This window comes from Protobothrops mucrosquamatus, unplaced genomic scaffold (genome assembly GCF_001527695.2).
Source record: "Protobothrops mucrosquamatus isolate PMUCROS unplaced genomic scaffold, P.Mucros_1.0 scaffold419, whole genome shotgun sequence".
NCBI classification, from domain to species: domain Eukaryota; kingdom Metazoa; phylum Chordata; class Lepidosauria; order Squamata; family Viperidae; genus Protobothrops; species Protobothrops mucrosquamatus.
Window position 1 is genome coordinate 768546 of NW_015386748.1, and position 21422 is coordinate 789967.

Here is a 21422-nt window from a genome sequence, read left to right on the forward strand (position 1 = left end):
TCAACAAGCGGGTCTGGCCTAGGGAGAATTTTAAATAGGGATAATTTTAATTCGAATCTTAATTAACTATACAGCGACAAATATTTGGTTTTTAATTGGTTTTATGGGGAATGGTGTTTGTGTGTTTTAATATGCTGTGAGCCGCCCTGAGTCCTATAGGGAGAAGGGCGGCATATAAGTTTAAAAATAATAATAATAATAATAATAATAATAATAATATGTTCCTTAGTTTAGTACCACCTTAACTTCAAACGGTCTCTGAACAAATAGTTGTAAGTCAAGAACTACCTATATCTCATCAGGGAGGATTTCAAGTGGAACTAGCCTATAAGTTATCCCAATTTTACAGATTGGTTTGAGTATACCACTGTTTTTGTATGTTTGCCAGAAAATAAATGATACAAAATATGCAAGGTAGATTGTGTTCTTTTTTGGACTGGTGTTCCCTATTTTTCCTATAAACTTGCATTACCAAGACTCTGATGAATGAATCACCTGATTCAGTGCTGGTACAATTAATTCAAGTTGACTATTTGATATGGCTTTCCCCTTCCAAATACTGCTTATTATTTTTTTAAAGAATCTTCTCAATTTTATAAATGGATTATTACTAGGGAACTTTCCAAAGAGTAAAAGCACTCTTTGGAAAGGGGTACTATGTATTATATGATCCAATGATAATAATATGGTCTAATAAATTCCAATGAGCACAGGAAAATATGTGGAAACTCCTGGAACTCTAATTAGATACTGGAAAAAAAAGTAAAGAAGGGAAATATTTTCTACAGTTCTACTATGACGGACATGCTGCAAAACAGCTAAGTGGTGGCACTTGCTAACAGCTGAATGGAATTTCCAATTCTACTACTGCTTTGCGCCCACCTCCACCTTCACTGCTGCTTCTGTTACCTCTTTTTGTTGATCTGACCACCACTCCAATGTCCAACACCAGGACCAAGACAATTCCAGCCATTCCCCTGTGCAAGATATTTGAGAAAACCCCTATCATCCAATCACTCATTCAGAGACCTCAAAAATAAGACCAGCAGAAACTGTTGGTTGAAGACTGGGAAACACCTTTTTTGTCCCAACACTTGAAACTACCAAACATTCACACAACCATTGCAATCTCCTCAATCCACCTTTCATAAATTCCCTCCTAGATCCATTGCCATCAGAAAAAAGACAAATGAAATTTCTCTTAATATTCTGCTTGAATAGCTTCACATTGGGTATGGTTCCAGTCAGTGTTGATGGAGGAGGGGAGATATGAAATCTTCTCCCCTTACTGTGCAGGGATCAGTGCTCTACCCATTCTTGTTTAAAATCTAGATGAAACTGCAGGAAGAGATTCGTTAATAGCATACAGCACAGTATCATCAATATGAAATAGAATTTAAAGCAGTAGTAATAGGTTAAATGACTGGCATCCTACAAAAGTAAATTATCTACTATCTAAATAATCTATTAGCAAAGCTGAAACTATAAATAAGGCAGGATTGGTACTCTTAATATTTTTGTGCTGAATAAATTTATCAATACAATGCTATTGCCAATTCAGGATAATAATTTTATATTACATTTGGAATGAATAAATGTGTGTGTAGCTAGCAAGTCATGTTCAAATCACCATTGGAACTGGAACATAGTGACTCACAGTATGAGTGCGACTCGCTATGGCATGTTTCTTACGTTGTCACTCTCAGTACTTACAGTTACTGAGATTGTATTACATGACTAAACTAATTGAAAGAATTCCCCATGATTAGCTGTGCTTCCAGACTTATTTGTAATTCTATCCATCAGTTGTGCAATTGCTCCATCTTTTCTTTCTTAAGGGGTTCTTTATAGTGAAAAAACACTGGTGGATTATAAACAGAAGACAATAACATCTGGATCTCGCTATAAAATTCCATGAACTACATGTTATGATTGCGTAATAAATGGCTTGTCTGGAATCTTTGCAGATTTCCTAACAATTTTTAAATGAAACGCAATTGGGAGGGTCTGCCAGTTTAATCCGCGCAGCAGCACTGAGGAAAGAATTGGAAATCTTTTCTTCTGAAACTGTATCTTTCCCCTTCCAAAATTAGATGTTATAGTTTTGTGATCAGCAAGAGAAAAAGCTAAGCCAGTTCTAGTTGTGAAATCAAATTAAAATACATATTTTGTACTATATTAGTCATGGTGTTACACACTTGTGTACACTTAAGTATTACACATCGTATTGCTTTTGCCCACTTCATAATCTGATACACATTTCCCAACCAACTTCTAGAGCAGAGGTCCCCAGCCTATTGGGCACCAGAGACCGGTTCCGTGGAGAGAGATTTTTCCACGGACCGGAGAGTGTGTGGTTTTGTGTGCTGCCTGCATCCCAGGGATGGGGCTTTGGTTGTTTGTGCGGCCCGGTTGCTGGCATGTGCGGCCCGGTACTGGTCCATGGACCGGGGGTTCTAGAGTACTGTCTCTCTTGCCTTTCTCTAAAAATAGTGCTTGTTTAAACCATATTTGATAGAAATTTGAGGAGTTGCAATTCCAAAATATTCAAAAGAAGTCATGTTCAGAAAACTGTTTTAAGAGGTTCAGATCTTTAAATACTATAGCACTAATTGGGACAGGATTACTGGCTTAAATTTATTTAGATTAGATTCTTCTTTCATCAAAAAAGTGCATTCAGAACTAGAGTAAGCATGAATATTTGTACCATCTGCATTTGGCTCATTTACTTTGAAGCATGGCTCTCAAAAAGTGTAATTGATAGAAGAACTATCTCATTCTTGGACTTATTCAAAGATAGAGGGACAGGTGCTTATGTAGGATGTGTATATGCATGCATGTACATGTATACATATGCATGCCTTTCTCTTACCTGCTTTCTGTATTTCACAGGTTCATGAAGGTGGCAGGGAACATAGTAGATGCAGTTACCTGGCAACAGTAGGTATTTTTTCCTCTCTTTTTCTTTTTCCTTTTTCAATGTTTATAAAAGGATGATCATGACAAGAAGGTTGGGTACAGGACAAAAGGGAACCTAACATTGATAGGACCTTCAGACAAGAGAGAACTCAGACATTTATCCTCATTTTGCTCTTCAGAGTTTAATCTGAAAATGAAGCTCTTTTGCATCATCAAAGGAAGAGGTACTCTTTTAATTATGTAAAGCCAAAGAAATTCAGCAGGTGACCACAGATTACATACTCCTGTAGTTCAGCAGAACCTAAACCATAGGTGTAGATCAGTATTTCTCAACCTTGGCATCTTTAAGACATGTGGACCAATTCCAGAAATTCTGGGAGTTGAGGTCTACATGCCTTAAAATGGCCAAAGTTGAAAAATACTGGGGTAGATAATCAGCAGTCATTAAGCTGAATAATAACTTTCAGCATCCTTCTTCTTTAGTATTGCTAGCTGGGACTATTGCTAGCATTGTTATTCAGATATCACCTCCCTTACACTGTTTATTCTGAATATAGAGCAAAGAGACTTGACGTGAAGTTTAAAACAACCTATTCTAACAAATACAGCAATCCCTTTGGAGTACTTCATATGGATGGTATTCTGAAGAAAATTCACACTGGAAGTCCACTAGGCTTTCTGAGTAATTAATGCTTTATAGGCCAGCTGGTGGGTCATATTTATCTGCTTGCTGTATCTGCTGTTGTAAGGAACAGCTTGTAGGGAACTGACTGAATGTAGAATCAGTGCTGAGCCAGTGGGCTTCAGAAAACAGCAGATGGAAAGACGTAATTTCTACTCTTTGTCTTGTTTATTATCTGAGCAATCAAGTTTCACTGCCCAGTGATAACACATGATATTTTGGAGAAAACTCTCATGTGCAGCATTTACTAAGCCTGAAGGGATTATTGTTACTGAAGGAAGTTTGATTGGACTATGTAGTTAGAAATCCTGGCTATAGGGATTTTGCTGTAGCAGTCCTATTAGGTGAGATTGAATTCATAGGTAGCTCCCTTGAAAAATAGTTGAGATTACTAATGCTTGGTGTTTCTTCTGCCTACCAAAATGGCTTTCGTGCCAATTATGAATTGAATACTGAAAACTAACAACAGTCATTTAATTCTAGGGATTTGGCTGCTAGCATTATTTGCAGGTATTTTCAGAATGATGAGCAGTAAGAAGGCGTTGCCTTGCACATTTTTAATGAATCATGTCCTTCTAGGATTCCACGTATGTTTCCTGATAATAGTGAAAATATCTCCCCTAAATCATAAATTCACTGGATGCCCAGTAGTTATCAACAGGTCTTATACAAAGAAAAAAAAATCCTTTTATTCAAGCAATGTTTGCTTGTTACTTGCAACGGTTTTGTTGATGATTTTCTTTTGGTTGACAGAAAATAAAGCATAGTAAAATCAGGTAAATGGAAGGTATTCTCAAATCTCATCTAAACCAGGGCTTTTCAACCTTTTCACCCATTGTGCCACTTTTAGGATATGGCAACATCTGAGAAGCACCAGTTGCCTAGCAAGGTGTCAAAAACTTGATGACCCCTCCCAAAAAAGGAAAAAAGTGATAAAGTACAGGTAGTCGAAGTTACAATGGCACTGAAAAAAGTGCCCCCCAAGCCACAGCCGGCGGCGCTCTTCCTCCTGTCCGAGGTTTTCATTGTTGTGAGCATTTCTGTTGAGGATTGGCAGCAGGGGTGGGGTGGGGGTGTGTTTGGTTTTTATTCCCCCGTCTGCTGGGTGGTTGCAGCAGATTTTGGTCACTTCACATGACCCTGGGACACTGTGACCGTCATAAATATGAATCAGTTGCCAAGCATCTGAATGTAAATCACAAGACCCTGGAGATGCTGCAACATTCCAGCTGATTGGTGCTTCTTCAGGGCTCAGCAGAAGCACCAGGATCAGCGCCGAGCTCCAGCTGGAGCCTGGTGCTGATCCTGGCATTTCCACTGAGCCCTGATAGTCCCAAAGAAGCGCCGATCCGCTGGAAAGCGGCACTGATCCTGGCGCTTCTGCTGAGCCCTGACAGCCCTGCAGCTCCAGCCATCTCTCGCTCAGGCTTGTGCGGTGCTGCCACTGGTTCAGTTCATTCCCCTCCCCTGCTACCACTTTTCTAGGATGGTTGTGTACCACCTGCCAGGTGCCAATGTACCACAGGTGGCACCCATACCACTGGTTGAAAAGCCCTGATCTAAACTATCACCAGCACATATGCCAGAATGCTGTTTCATATTTTTGAATGCCTTAAACTAGAGTTCCCCAACCTTTCCAGCTTTGTGGCCTGGCGGTGGGGGGAGAGGGGATGGTTCCGCCTGAGTGGCAGGCAAGCATGCATGTGTGTGCAGCTCCATTTGAGTGAGCTGCAGGGCAAGTGCACATGCAAATGGAATGTGTGTGCACACGCTTGCCTGATGCTCGTGCAAGTGGGGATGCGAGCACACACGTGTTTGCCTGCCACTTCTGCAACCCAGTTCCAAAAGGCTCAAGGCCCACTAGTGGGCCGTGGGCCGGGAATCCCTGCCTTAGACGCTATGCAAAATTATTGCCCTCTGAAGCGAGCATTTTCCAAATAATATCATAGTTATGTTCATAATGAACTATGGTAACTTAGGATAATGTAAGTCCATTGTTCATAGTATCATATACCAGACTCTTGTAGACACTATGGAATTCTTTTGGTACTTTTCTTCCTAAATTTCAGAAATATGGGAATACAGATTATTTTCCCAGAAACAGACACAGCATCTATATAATGAGAATAAGTCTGGCTATAATGAGAATGGCATTATTGGCCCCAGGCTGATTTGTTACTTATTGCTACTATTACATGTTTTATGGTTTTAGGGTGACTGGCAGAGAATTTGTGAGATATTTGCTCTTGAAATATGTAAAATATGTATTAATTTTGTAGGTGTTATACTGTATCAATGGAATAAGAGAATATTTGAACATCTAGTGTAGAAAAATTATTTGAAAGAGCCCATTCCATGGACTGAAATAAAGAAAAAGCAAAACGTAATATTCTGTATAGTGAGTCTGTATGTCAAGGTGCTTTGCAGCCAAGGTGCTTATCACTGAGATCAAAATAATCTAGATGTTACAGTCAGTATTTTTTCTCAGGAGCCCAAGTTGGATTAAGGCAGTGAATGTTTTTAGTTAAGTATACTATACTTTAGTTAAGTATGCTATACTTTTCTACAAATGGTAATCTTAATTTAGTCCTATTTGTATGATATTTATGTGTAGATTTAGGAAAAATTTGGTCCAGGGGTGAGGGAGAGCATTTGCTTTCTGGAAATTGCTGGAAAATGATCTTCCCATCCATATCCTATCAGAACTTCTGTTGCTGTGGTTTTTGGTGTTGCTGTGTGGTGAAGGTTTTATCTGAAAAGTGTGTATGCATGTATAGATGCAGCACATGTTTTTATAATAAATCATGGGAGTTGATGGATACATAGCTTGTCATTAGTGGTCAATTGTACTAAAAGGAGGAGAATATCTCAGATAATGCAGAAGAATGTTGTTTGATGCAAACAGCAATTATTTTACAGATCAGCCTTCTACATGGTGCAAAGTCTTATCAGCTCACATGCCAGCCTTCCTTCTCTGCCTGGATAACCAAAATGTTACCTTGATGAAGCAAACTGGAAAGTACGAGGTTTAGGCTTAGGTCTAATCTGTCTGAGAATTTAGCAACTGGTTCACACAAACAGATTGTATAAATATCCCATATTTTTGATCCCATAAATTAGATCCAGTAGCTATATTGAGAAAGGGATAGTGGACCATACAAACAAAAACACAAAACCCAGGCTTGGGGAAAAGTGAAATGGAGAAAGAAAAGGTGGTACAGATCTAATTTCAAGCAGACCTCCCTAGAAATTCCTGGGTTTTGGGAAGTGGCCTTAATGCCATTAACTGAAGTAAAAATTAAGGTCAGATAATGGAGCAAAGTTTCCTCTGCAATAAATTGGAGTAAAATAAAAGCAGCTGTGCTGAAGCCATCCAACTTTGTTCATTATATCCTGTCTGAGACTAATGGGTCTGAACAACTAATTGTGTATATTGCTGGAAAAATGTATTGAAGATGTAATAGTTCTGTTTAGTGAAGGAAATGGCTAGTATACCAAATCCACAGAAGAACTTTCAGTTTGGTTTACATGATAATCTAAACTTGGTTATTGTGCATGCATTTAGACAATAAGCATGGTATGGACAGGCATATGAGCCAGCTGGGTGACCATAGGCCAGTTATACTTTCAGGCCAACTCACCTCACAGGGTTGTTGTAAGGAAAATAGGGGGAAGAAAAATATTAGATATATTTACCACCCTAAGTTGTTTATTAAAAATAATAAAGGTGGGATATAAATAAAATAAATAAATAAAATGATACTGTGATATTTGTTGAGATGGGAGGCAGAAAACCTCCTTCGTTCAGGATGCAACTTGTTTTCCTGTCTTAATCTGGTGTTCAAAGTGGAGACAAAGTCCTTTCAATCAAGCTCAGTGAAAACCGTCTGAATTGCACAGAATCGATTTGATCTTTGTAACAATACTTCCTGAGAGGTATAGGAATCCATTTTCTGCAAATGAAAAGGCACTCCACCAGCAATAGCAAAGTTGCACAGTCACATCTGTGACAAGTGGGCAAAACAATTTAGATTGAGTTTCACGAGTACAATTAGTGAGATCAAAGTCTATCTAGTCCAGTCTCCTGATCAAAGATAAAATTGTCAACATTACATATCATGTTAAGCCAATTAGGCCAGAGGGTGCCAAAAACATAAGAATGATGAACTAGAAAAGGATTGCAGGTTAAACCATTTCAGGTTATTATAAGGAAGTCACTCTGCAGTGAGAGAGGACTTGATCTCATTCTCTGTCACAAGTGGTGCATGAAGTGTGCTATCACTCTCTCTCCTCCGTCATCTTTTCTCAAGTCTAAACATCTCCAGCTTCTTTAAATTTGCCTTTATAGGACTTATTGCTACTCCCTTGATTGTCCTTGTTGCCCTTCTCTATATATGTTCCAATTTATCTAAATCCTTCTTAAGGTGTGTGTGTATGTGTGCCTTTAAATCTGTGTGGACTCCCAGCAACTGCACATTGCTGCAGTTTTCTCCACAAGATTTCCAGAAGTGGTTTTCCATTATCTTTTTCCTGGAATGAGAGGGGATAATTGGCCCAAAGTCACCCAGCTTGTTTTTTGCCTAAGGAGGAACTAGAACTCACTCTACCAGTTTCTAATCTGACGACTTTAACCACTATAGCAAACTGCCTCTCTTTGTTGTATGGTGCCCAGAAATTGACAAAATACTCAAGATGGGTTTTGACCAAAGTAGAATAATGTAGAATTATAGGTAGTCCTCGACTTACAGCAGTTCATTTAGTCACCATTCAGAGTTACATTGGCATTGAAAAAAGTGACTTATGACCATTTTTCACACTTAGACCTTTGTAGCCGCTCCGTGATAATGTGATCAAAATTCAGATGCTTGGCAACTGATTCATACTTACGACCATTGCTGAGTCCCAAGGTCATGTGATCGCCTTTTGCAACCTTTTGACTAGCAAAATCAATGGGGAAGCCAGATTCACTAAACAACTGTGTTACTAACTTATTAACTGCAATGATTCACTTAAGTGTGGCAAGAAAGGTTGTAAAGTGGGACAAAACTCATTTAACAAATATCTCACTTAAGAACAAAAATTTTGGGCTCAATTGTAGTCATAAGTCGAGGATTATCTGTACTATTTCCCATAATTTGAAAACTGTACTTTTGTTAATATAGCTTTTTTTGTAGCCAATCATATCATTGGCTCATATTCAGTTTGCAATTGGTTACTATGCCAAAGATCTTTTTTCAAATAGAATTACCAAGCAGCTTTCCCATAGCCTATACTTGTACATCTGTTATACAGCTATAATTTTGCTTCTTTTAGCTTATTTTTCTGAGGTACCAAACTTGTTTTGAATTTTATCTTTGTCTTCTATTAGCTATCTAATTTTGTTATGTCTGAAAATTTGATAAACGTTCTTTCTATCTCTTCATACACATCATTAATGAAAATATTGAAGAGGAGAGGATTAAGAACTAAATTTTGTGGTACCTCATCATCTATCTTGAATTATATGAGGGACCACTGATGAGCACAGTTTGAGAATGATTGTCAAGCCACTTTATTGTGATGCTATCCATAACATTTTTAATTAGCTGATTACTTAGTACATTCTCAACAATCTGCCCATTTTTTTGCTGAAAACTAGATATCTTATGTCTACAGCAGTGGTGTCAAACTGGCGGCCTGCGGGCCGGATGCGTCACATGCAGGCCATGCCTACCCCAGTTCCGCAAAGGCAAAAAATGTTGTGATACGTCATGTGATGCGATTGAGTTTAACACCTGTGGTCTACAGTATCTCTGCAATCTACTTGGTCAAAGCATGACATAAGATTAATCTTGCGAGAATTATTCTTTACAAATCTATGCTGATTTCTGGTAATTACCTCATTGTTTTCAAGGTAGTGTTTATAATCTGTTCTAGAGTTTCTCCAAGTATTAGACTGACCAATCTATAATTCCCTGGATCCTTCTTTTTATCCTTTGCACCGAAGTTGTCTAGCACTTCAGTTCTCCAGTTCTCTTCAAAAACAATATACAAATACCTGGCCAGACTGTTGTGGAATGCAATTCTCTCAGAGTAAATAGTCATTCCCTGACCATATTTCTATCAATTTCATATTGTAATCCTGACTCTTCATTCTACTCCTGGTGGAGCATATACTTTCTTGTTAAAAAAAATTGTATTCAGATATAGATTAACTTATTCTCTCTTCCTTGTTAGCTTGGTTTTAGCAAACTAATGTGACTAACATTGTTTTAATGCAGGTTATTGTTTCAAATGGAAAAGCATTCAAACTTCACTTGTATTCAGAAGCAAATGTATTTTCTTAAATGGTACAATATGCATATGCCTTGGCTAAAACCAACATCAGCACATTTTCCATTTCAAAAACCCCACGTCTTTATATGCGTAGTTATATATATTTAATTAATTAAATGCACTAGAAATAGTACACTAGAAATAAATGGGAGAGTAAAGTGTGTTAACTAATTCTAAAATATGCTTCTGTATCAAAGGCATCTGTACTATGTGGCAAGGCAAAGTAGAACATTTAGAGTACTGTCAAGAGCAGCAAACATATCTGTCAAGAGAGGCAGACATATCTGATCTACTGTTGTTTGTGCCCAATTGGCTTGGATGAGAGTTGTACAAAAGCACTGAATTCATTACCTCCTGTTCTCTCAAGACTTGTGTGGAAAGTTTCAGTTTCTATCTCAGGGATAATAAAATCTTGTTAGACTTAGCCGTATGTCTCTGAGCATACTGAGAATAGTAATATAATACCTAGTTTAGCAATACAGAACAATAGGCTTAATTGCTAAAGTCTTCAGAGAAGATAAACAGAATAGATTCGGAAGGGACTGATCAAGAAATCAAGCATAAATTTTCTTACCTCTTCTGGGTTGCTAGACAATATGTCTGTGGAGCAGCTACTGTAATTAGGTCTATCTACATCCTGGATGACATCCTCCCACTCCCCACTCTGGTTTGTTCCTTATTAGGTTCTCCACCCATTACTATCTGACAATTAGATATTGGCGTGCCTGATAATATGTTCCAGAGCTCTCATTTGTCAATGCTGCATATCTCCTTGTAGTTTAAGAGAATAGATCTGGTTGACAAACCAATGCTAGATTTATGCATAGCTATATTTAGAATGTGCTGCTGTGAGACAGCTAACATAGATATTAAAAGCTGGATCTATTATGAACTATAAGTGCCCACTCAAATTTTACTTGAAACCAAGTTTTTTGAGGTCAAGGTTTTTTAATTAACTTGCTACATTAATTTAACCTATGTGTCTCTTGCTCTTTCTGCTAAGTATTGCTAGATTGCAATATAATGTGTTTTGAGAATATAGGAAAATCCCTCTATTAGTAGTGTTGTAATTCTATGACTTTTATAAATGAAGGAATAAAATATAATTAAAATATTTCAATAAAAAAGAACTAAAAGAATTAAAATAGCAACTTTGAAGCATTCAGACATTGGCTTACATTCTTGAAATCACAGTTATTGTATTGATTTGACTGGATCTTTTCTAAGCTGACTAAATTTGACTAAGCCTGAACCTAACCCATTAATAATAAAATAAGTATTTCCCTGCCTTTCTTGCATTTATGGCTAGCATTAATGAAAATAAATTTGTACTATATTTAAAATAATAGAAAATCTTCCATGCTGATTGTTCTCAGAAAAACTTCTTGTTTTTCTTCCAGGTTAATTAAAGAGAAAATTTGGTAAGGATAACAGCCCCCTGGGAGTTATGTCAAAGTTTAAATATCTTTATTTACAATTTCCTAATTTGAAGCCTCATAAGAACTATATTCATTGATTATACTGTAGGTCTAATTTCTACCCTATTTATCCCATCAGTTTCCATATTGCTACCAGGTTAAGTTTTATTTAATTCAGCTTGTATACTGCTCCAGTTACTTCAGAGTCTAAATAATTTGTATACTCTGTTACATAAACAAAGATAAAAAATATACATAATATCAAATAACAGTTCCCCATAAAGGAACAAGGCAAGAGCTATATAAATAAAAGCCCAAACTAGAAGAGTAAACAAAATGTATAAGATATCTATCCCCAAGCCCTGTTGAAAAAAACAGGCATTAATAGCCTGGAAGGAGCCCTTTCTATCTGATATTATCAGACAGACCAATTGGAAGAAGGCAGTAATGACCAGGTCCTGAGTCATGAAGGGCTTTAAAAGTGACAACCAGGATTTTTAATTGTACCTACTAGCAAAGTGGTAAGTAGTGCAGCTCAGAAAACATGGACAAATTGAGATGGATCCATAACTATTCAAGCTGCTGCATTCTGGACCAGCTTTGATTTTTGAGTGCTCTTCAAGAGTAGTCCCATACTGAATATATTGCAATACTCCAACCAAAAATGACCAAGCCATGAATGACTATGACCAGGTTGTCTCATTCCAAGAAAGGTACAATATGGAGTTGCGCAAAGGCCCTTCTTACCACAGCTTCCCTTTCCTCTTTAAGCAGGAACTGAGAATCAAAAGAAGCCCTGGATTATGAACCAATGTGGAATGGAGTAAATCGATGCAAAACTATTTACTGAATTTCCATAGAACATTTTGGATGGTTTCCTTATACATAGCCATTTCATTTTTCTAGGATTAATTTTTTTAAGCTTGTATCTCCCCATCCAGATACCAATACAGATATTGTATTGCTTTACATCTGAATATACTATATATAACTTCATCATTTTAATTTATTAATCTTGCATTTTTACTGTTGACTCCTTCATATTAAATTAGATACAGACAATCCATCAATGTATTCCACTAAGGTAAGCACTTTCTAGCTTACACAGGTCTCTGAGATCCAGCTTTATAACAGGATAATGCTCTTTTACCTATCTTATATGTACCATCCAATAAATTATTTATTGATAATGAACAAAGGGTAACATGAAAGAAAAGAAAATAGAAGTTGTAATCAGTTGGTAACTTTTAGAAAGATGATTCCAAAGTACATAACAGAACCAATATCCTCCCAAGGTTATTTCAGCTATGATCCTCAGCTGACATTGTTATTTTATTTGAGACTGTTGCTTCTGTAGTGAATCTAGCCTAGTTGTTATCTCTTGTGTGTGATTTTTTTTTTGTATTCACAATACAGTGCATATCATTATTTGAGAATATCATACTGGCTAATTAGTAGGACCTGTTATGATGTCAATTAGCATACCAGTACAGGACTTCTAAACCTTTGGTTAGATCATCTTAATTGCTTGCAGTGACCAAACGTAGGACATCTAAGACAAAGACAAATAGAACATGAAGAAAATAGCTGTCTCCTCTTATTCTCCAACAAATGAATTGCTTCTGGTGTTTAGAACTCTTTTATACTTGGTCTGTCAATTTATTTACAGATCTGAGTAAATTTATCTGTTTGGAAAGTTGACTGAGGTGACTTCCATATTTTGTGATTAATTATTAATATTATTCATTATTGTTTATACTTATCATAGTTCTAGACATTATGTAGAAATGTGTTCCTGGCTTGAGGTCTCTTTCTTCATTAAATTGAATAAAATTATCTAGGACTTACAAATTACTGCAGGTGAAAGTAAAGAGAAGGAAAAATTAGAGTGATTTAAGAAGACTGCTGAAAAATATCACCATGGAGAAACTTCTAGAATGGGGTTTGGGACACAGGGAAAAGCATGTGGCAAAGGCACAGAAAAAGAACAGAAGTAAGAAGCAAAGGTCACCAATAGCAGCTGACCTTGTGCAGAACAGAGAGAATATTTGGGGAAATGTAAATGTGGACAGCAGCGGTCCTTGATCAAGGTGAGGGAGAGCACATAGTTGCAGCCCCTCTGACTGTTGCCTTCTCATTTTCATTCCAGTTACTACCTTGATGGCCGAGTGGCCAAGGTGACGGACTTCCTGAAAACACGCCTGTTAGACACACTCTCTGACCAGATCAGGAAAATCCAGAAAGTGAGTGAGTGTTGCAAAGGTGGGGAGCGTCAAATACTTCAGGGTGCTGAGTCTGGATTTGACAAGTGCTCAGTACCAAAAGGGTTTAGCAAAGGTTTCTACTTTGCTACTTCAAGACCCTGTAACTTCCAGCAAACTCGAGTCCACTGTAATTTCCAGCAAACTTGACAAATGAGATAGACAAAATAACTATAAGAATATTTGGAAGAGATTGTGTGGACAGCTGAAATGTTAAGGTGACCAACTTTTTTACAATGAAAAGGAGGACACAAATAAATTGAAGAAAAAAATATCGTAAATAAAAGAAACATTTTATTCATTGCAACAATAATACAGAATACACTATAATATGATAAATGCATAATAAAAAACATTTGTAACAATAACATTTTATATTGTAATTATGCTTACATGCCGCGCCCCCGCCCGCAGCCACCCCGCCAGCACTGCTGCCCCGCTGTGTAGAGCAGGCCCCGCGGCTCCCAAAGCACCAGCTGTGCCGGCTCCAGCCCCAGGGGGCAGCCCGCCGTCGACACACCCCGCCTGCAGCCACCCCGCCAGCACCACCACCCACCCTGCACAGCCCCGTGTAGAGCAGGCCCCGCAGCTCCCACAGCATGGGGGGCAGCCGGCCACTGCCGCCCCTCACACCCTCGCCCGCAGCAGCCCCGCTGCCCCTGCCGCTTGTGCCCGCAGCCATTATTGCCCTAGCAGGGCCGAAGATCAAGAGAAAGTTACTGTGGCGTCGCCGCTCCAGTCTCCTCCAGGTATCTTTGGGACTAACTAGGAGATGGTGTAGTTAGGTAGCAGGGAGGGGTGCAAAGTTCCTGCCAATTCGCCTTCGCTGCAGACAACTTACAGTACATGTGCAAAGTTTGCCGGCCGGGTGTTTTGGCGCGCTCAGCAGCAATTCCTATTGACTTTCGAAAGCCAATAGGGAGAGTAGCACAGCTCATGCAAAAGTTGAAAAAAAACCATCAAAAAAAGGTGCCGGAACGCCGTTCTGAGCGTTCTATGAGGAAAAAAAGCCCTGCAGATTAGTCTTCAAATATCAAAAAGGAGGACATGTAGGAGGACACTTTTCGAGGGAGGACAGAACTTAAAAAAAGGAGGACTGTCCTCCCTAAAGGAGGATGGTTGGTCACCTTAGAAATGTCCTAAACTCTGTCTTTATAGAGATATTGGGAAAGCTGTTATTGACTGAAATAACTGAATTTCCGAACCCTTGTAAGAATACAGAAGTCATTATGAAGGACAGGAAATGGGGGAGGAGATGCTAGTTTTGGAGAACAAGGGTGATGAATCTCTCCTTGGGTTAATGTATATCAAGGGAAAAGAGGCCTATGAACTCACTATGCCTAGCTCAATTTCCTGTAAGGTAATTGACTAGAATGCTTGGTCCATTTTTACAGAATGTTTTGACTTATCAAGAAAACAATAAAAACAGCTTTATTATGGATCATTTTTCTCCTAATTGAAATAGAATTTTTAGCTGCACTGCCAGACAGATCCTAACAGAAGATTTACTTCATTAAAGAACCCAAAGATACCAGCTTGCAGATGCCCTACCTCCTTTCCTCTTCCTTGTTTTGTAATTTTGAGATGTTTCCTTTAAGTAAGTCTAGTGAATGATAAGACCTGCAGACACTTGTCAGATTTTTATCCAGAGGTAGCAGATAGTAAACTGACATCATCGGGCCTTGTGTTCACTTACATGCATTTGTTTCTTGGCACCATCATGTTCTTGACAGGTCTCTGTTGTAAGGTTTGTCTCATGTTAAACGGGCATTCTCACAAGGGGATCTCTAGTGCCATGTACATACTTCTCTTTCACCACTGAAGTTTCATAGGAAAGAGTTAAGGCCAGTATGAGTTTCTGACAAGGTTCTGGGGCTTGGTGGCTTGGTAACATATGCCCCAAAACATTGATTACTCTAATTGAAGGCAGCAATATAGTTAAATTAAGAAATAGCTTTGTAGTTGCTTCTAATGTCTGCTCTAATTTATAAAGAAACTAGGCTTATATATTAATGTAGATTAGATGTTTGAACATAATTAATCAGGCATCCAGTCTACATATTAATCTAACAAGCATCTTGTTTCTCATTAGGCTATATACCCTTACATATATACACAGTAAGGACCTGATTTTGCTCCCAGTGCATAAGTTGTATCATATATGAAAAGACGTCTTTACTAAAACAACATACGTATTTATAAATGTACATAATAAATTACAAGTAGTCCTCGACTTTCATTTAGTGACTGTTCAAAGCTACAGTGCCACTGAAAAAAGTGTTGTATGACCATTTTACACACTTATGACCATTGCAACATGATCACATGATCAAAATTCAAACGCTTGGTAACTGACTCATATTTATGACGGTTGCAGTGTCCTGGGGTCATGTGATCACCTTTTGTGACCTTCTGATAAGCAAAGTCAATGAGAAAGGTAGATTCACTTAACAACTGTGTTACTAACTTAGCAACTGTAGTGATTCACTTAACTATACTGTGGCAAGAATGGTCGTAAAATGGGGCAAAATTCACTTAACAAATGTCTCGCTTAACATAAATTTTGGGCTTAATTGTAGTTGTAAGTTGAGGACTACCTGTATATAAAACTATTCAAAATTAGTCAAAGCCATAGTCAAACTACAAAGTGTATATATGTGTGTGGGGGGGGGGAGGAATTACCATTGTGGAAATTTTAAAAATATTAACTTTTTAAAACCTGAGAATGTCAATTTGTACTCATTTTAAAAACTAAGAATGAGGTATTATACAAAATAAGTGGGAATAAGAAAAGCTTAATGGTGTTGCCATATGGTATAGCAGCCTACTGTGATATATGTCTTGGAAAGCAAAATTATAAGTCAAAAAAAATTTCTTTCCTTACATAAGGGTCTGATCTGGATAATGGAAATATCTTACGTTGTGTGAGTAATTTTTGTTTTCATAAAGAAATGAGGCTTTGAAGGCACGGACAATTTCATTTTGCAAGAGTGAAGTATTTTATTGATTAGCCTGCTGTCTGCTACTTCATGTGAGACACCACAAACAAACTGAAAGGAATCACTCAGGGATAGTGCATTTACAACAAAACTAAGAGAACCCACACAAACAAATAGGAAGTCAGCAAAGAGTGATATGTTCCAGAAAAGCAAGATCAATGCCCATAAAAGAAGCAGAAGAAAGTTCTGTTCAGATTAACATATTTTTCATCCACTTCTTACTTTTGTTTTCCTCATTATTTCAGCCCTGCTAGTCACTGAAAAATCAGTATTATTTATGCTAGCCTCTGATAATACATGTTTTAAAGTTACCAGCTATAGATAATTGTTGAATAGCAGGGCTATTCTTATGTTCTTACCACCACCTTTGCTTTCCCCTTCTTTTTTTGGCAACAGGTGGTCAATGCACACATGCCTGGAAAAAGGATTTGGTTAGAGGGTATCGGGGCTGCTTCTGAAGGAGGCATCACTAATCTCTCAGATTCCTATGCTGCCAGCTTCCTGTAAGTTAATCTAAGGATGGAAGTAGTGATATGTTTATGAGAAAACCAGTAAGTGCACAAAATGATTAATTGGCTTCTTTATTTTCTATAAGACACACTAATCTCAACTCTAAAATCAAGGATACTGTACATCATTGGATTAATGATTATTAGACTTTATTTATCCATTTTTCTTTTTCAATGGAAGAAGACATGTAAAGGTAAATAACATATAAATAAAAGTGGAGAAGCTACTGCTATTTTTTATTTATATATAAGCTGGACATACTGTAAGCTGATTAGAAATGGAACTTTTAATTAGCTGTAATGCTTTATCATTCCACTGTCTGACTAATAGACCTAGGGCCACAGGAGAATTTTTACAAGAAGTATGTGCCTTAATCTGTTGTGATGGCTGTTCAAGAGAAGGGAAGGGAGAGGCAAAGGGAAGGGAAGGGAAAGTATTAGAAAAGGAGCAAAAATTGTATTAGCAAAAGACTTTTTGGTTCTGTCCTCACCTATTATTTGTTAAGCTTTACTTGTTATTGACAAATTTCTTAGAGATTAAAAGATTTTATTTATTTATTTTCTGCCTTTATTATTTTTACAAATAACTCAAGGCAATGAACATATCCACCACATCTTCCTATTTCCCCCACAATACTATGAGGTGAGTTGGGCTGAGGGAAGAGTAACTGGCCTTAAATCACCCAACAGGCTTTTACGGTTAAGGTGGGACTTGAACTTAGAATCTCCCACTTTCTAGCCTGGTGCCTTAACCACTAGACCAAACTGGCTCTAAAAGATTTTAAAAGATCAAAAGATTTGTCTACCAACATAATTCCTTTTTGTTTCAACTTTATTTTCTTACTTCTTATATGGAAATAAGAATGAGGAAATATCATGACACTTTGCTTAAAAAAAGGATATGAGTCCCCAGGTAACAGTAAATAATAAGTAGTATCTGTTGAAAGGTAACTGATTAAGATAACTTAAAGAATGGAAAAGAATACTATGCCTCCCAGAACTCTTTAACACATTATTATAGCAGATTTATTTATTATACCCATCTTTCTTTTTCAGCAGCATGTTCACAGTGCTAATTAGTTCAAGTTCCCCTTTCCCCTCCCTTTATCTTCCATTTGTCTTTGCTTTAAGTTAATGATTTTTACTTCATTTTTATGTTATGAAAATATAAAAATTTCATATTTTAGCACAAGTCCCTTGGAAGCTCTGTTTGATCATTTTGTAGTAGGTGTCATTAAAATCCATTTTTAAAATTAGTATTTTTCCTCTTGCTGTATGGGAAAGTGATGTCATAGGTTATAGGTCATCCAGGTGGTGGTGGAAAGAACAATCCTGGCAACTTTTCAACTCATTTATAAAAATAAAACAAGGAAATCACATGGGAAAGTTCAAGTTATTAAGTTCATAGAAGGTGCTCCATGGAGATCCACATGGTCAAACTAGGTTAATCAACAGAAATTAGTATAGGGGTTCACTTTCTTAAAAAAAGAATTTGTTTATATTACACTGACAGCAGGAGATCAACATGTTTTGTCTGACTTAGCATTCCAAGCTAAAAATTGTGCTAGGCAACTTCCCTTCCACGGTTCTTCCTCTTCCCACTGGAGATAAAAATCTCTGCCCCCCAAAAAAATGAGATAGCCTCAAGCTTTTCTTAGGAAAAAAAAAAANTCACTTTCTTAAAAAAAGAATTTGTTTATATTACACTGACAGCAGGAGATCAACATGTTTTGTCTGACTTAGCATTCCAAGCTAAAAATTGTGCTAGGCAACTTCCCTTCCACGGTTCTTCCTCTTCCCACTGGAGATAAAAATCTCTGCCCCCCAAAAAAATGAGATAGCCTCAAGCTTTTCTTAGGAAAAAAAAAAAAGAGCAGATGGAAATAAAGTAAGCTTAATGGTTGAAGACTGCTGATAAGATTCCTTAAACATTTACTATTTGATTACAAATTGTGTTTTAAATTATTCCATGAGAATTTATATCATATTTGCACAAATGTGAAAACAAATCACTACACGTTTGTTTATTTATTTATTTCAAATACATATTTAACTTTTATTGTGGTTTTAGAGAAAGTGATAGGCTATGGCAGGGGTAGTCAACCTTGGCTCTTTTATGACTCGTGGACTTCAATTCCCAGAATTCCTGAGCCAGCTTAGCTGGCTCAGGAATTCTGGGAGTTGAAGTCCACGAGTCATAAAAGAGCCAAGGTTGACTACCCCTGGGCTATGGTATTAAAGTTGAAGGAAAGTACTAAACTTGCAAAGGAGTGTTAGAGAGGAGATGAAGAGTTGAAAAATGAGAAAAGGATTTTAACTCTGGAAGAATTCAAGGATATTTGACAGCCATGTTCTCAGAACTTTCTCTTAAGATTATCAGTTACTACAACTAGTCTTCAACTTACAGCCACAATTAGGACCAGAACTACCACCACTAAGCAAAGTGGTCATTAAATGAGTTACGCCTGATTTTAGAACATTTTTGCCACAGACTTTTAGTAAATCCACTTCCTCCATTGATTTTGCTTGTCAGAAGTACCCTGGGATAGCAAACAATGATCACATGACCTCAGGATGTTGCAACCCTTATAAATATATGCCATTTGCCAAGCACCTGAATTTTAAACGCGTGATCACAGGAACACTGTGATGTTTGTAAATGTAAGGACTCATTGTAAGACACTTTTTTTAACACTACAGTGACTTTGAACTGTTGTTAACAAATAATCATGTCAAGGACTACCTGTATAAGAATCAGGCTGTTTTAGATATGGATTTAAAATTGACAGAATAGAAGAGTGATATTGACAAAGAAGTTATACAGGACTTAAAAGTGAAACCAGCTGATATTTTAATTTCTAAAATGGACACACAAATAGTAAATCAGAAGAGTGAGTTGGATGTATAGAGTTCAACTATAGAAGAATGATTTGAAGAACTTTCTTATTTTGAACATGAAGAGAGCTGTGTTATACTTATGAAGCTATTCCTAAGAAAAGATAAAAAGAAAGTAGAAAATAAATCATTGTTCCAATACATGGTATTGTTCAAGAATCCAGAGAGTATTAACCCTGTCAGATCAAATCAGATGGGAAGAGATTATAGGGGAGTGTGTCCTTCAGTAACTAGGTCTGTGCGATACAGAGCTTCATAAATAATAAGCAGAATCACAGAAACAAACTGGCAATCAGTATGGCTCATGAAGCAGAGCTGTTACATAGGCACGCCAAGGCATGCCCATCATTGCCCAAACCGCTGTGTTCTGGATCAGTTTGAAGTTTCTGGGTAGTCTTCAAGGGCATGTTGTAGTAGTCAAGCTGTGAAGTGATCAGGGTATAAATGACTGTTTGAAGGACCTCCCAATTTTGAAGAGGGCACACAATTGGTGCAGCAGATGAAGCTATACAGAGGCCTTCGTAGCCATAGCTGCTACCTGGTCATTGAGCAGATATTAAAATTGCTCATAACTTCATTGATGCACTGTTGTGGTGGGGGACTCATCTCATCACACTTATCAGGACTGCATATTTCTCTTGAATATCTCATTATAATTAAGGGAGAATCACATCTCTCTCTTTCTTGTCTAGTGGTGCTTTATATCTCAACAATAGAAATTCAATTTCCCCCAATATTTCACTTAGTTCTTATCATTATTCCATGGACAATTTATGCAAGTTCTCCTGGGATATTTTCACATAAATCTCCAACTTTTCCCTGTAGAATCTTGGTAATGTCATATCCACCTTCATGCAGGAGAGCTGCCAAGACACACTTTCAATCAACTGGCTGTCTAAGTTCAAAAAGATATAAGTTTTATTCATAATAGACAAATAATAGATTGACTTGGGCAAAGGGAGAGAGAAAGCAGACCTGCTAGCACATTTTTATTATTCGTGGGGTGTGTGTGTGTGAATGAGAGTAAATTTGTTGTTTTGGTTTATTCAAAACCCACACATGCTAATATACAAAGTTATCTAATGTACAGAGACAATATAGGGTATTTTGTCCATTGTCCTTGTTGGAGGACAACAAAAATCTGTAGAAATATCTTTGACTTTTAGTGCTGAGGTTTTTTCCCCCATCATAATTAGCTAAAAACATACTGCACAATAGCAGTATATATTTATTTATTTATTTATTTATTACTTTAATTTATACCCCGCCCTTCTCCCGAGGGACTCAGGGCGGCTTACAGGTAAGTAAAAACAGAGCTATACAATAAATATCTAAAAGCCAAATTAAAATATATATTAAATAACCTGTATTAGAAAAATTATAAAATCCCTTTAAAATCCCTATAAAATCCCCCCCTAGGCCAA

The 21422-nt window shown here is 37.3% G+C and overlaps 1 protein-coding gene across 1 annotated transcript in view; it reads left to right on the forward strand.

Annotated features, from left to right (window-relative positions):
• Positions 1-21422, forward strand: part of HPSE2 (heparanase 2 (inactive)) — a 157130-nt gene that overhangs the window by 127633 nt on the left and 8075 nt on the right. Inside the window, exons 6-9 of the mRNA XM_015816281.1 lie at positions 2893-2940; positions 13484-13577; positions 16991-17097; positions 20824-20830. Coding sequence (XP_015671767.1) covers positions 2893-2940; positions 13484-13577; positions 16991-17097; positions 20824-20830 — 256 coding nt within the window. The remainder of the gene's footprint in view (positions 1-2892; positions 2941-13483; positions 13578-16990; positions 17098-20823; positions 20831-21422) is intronic.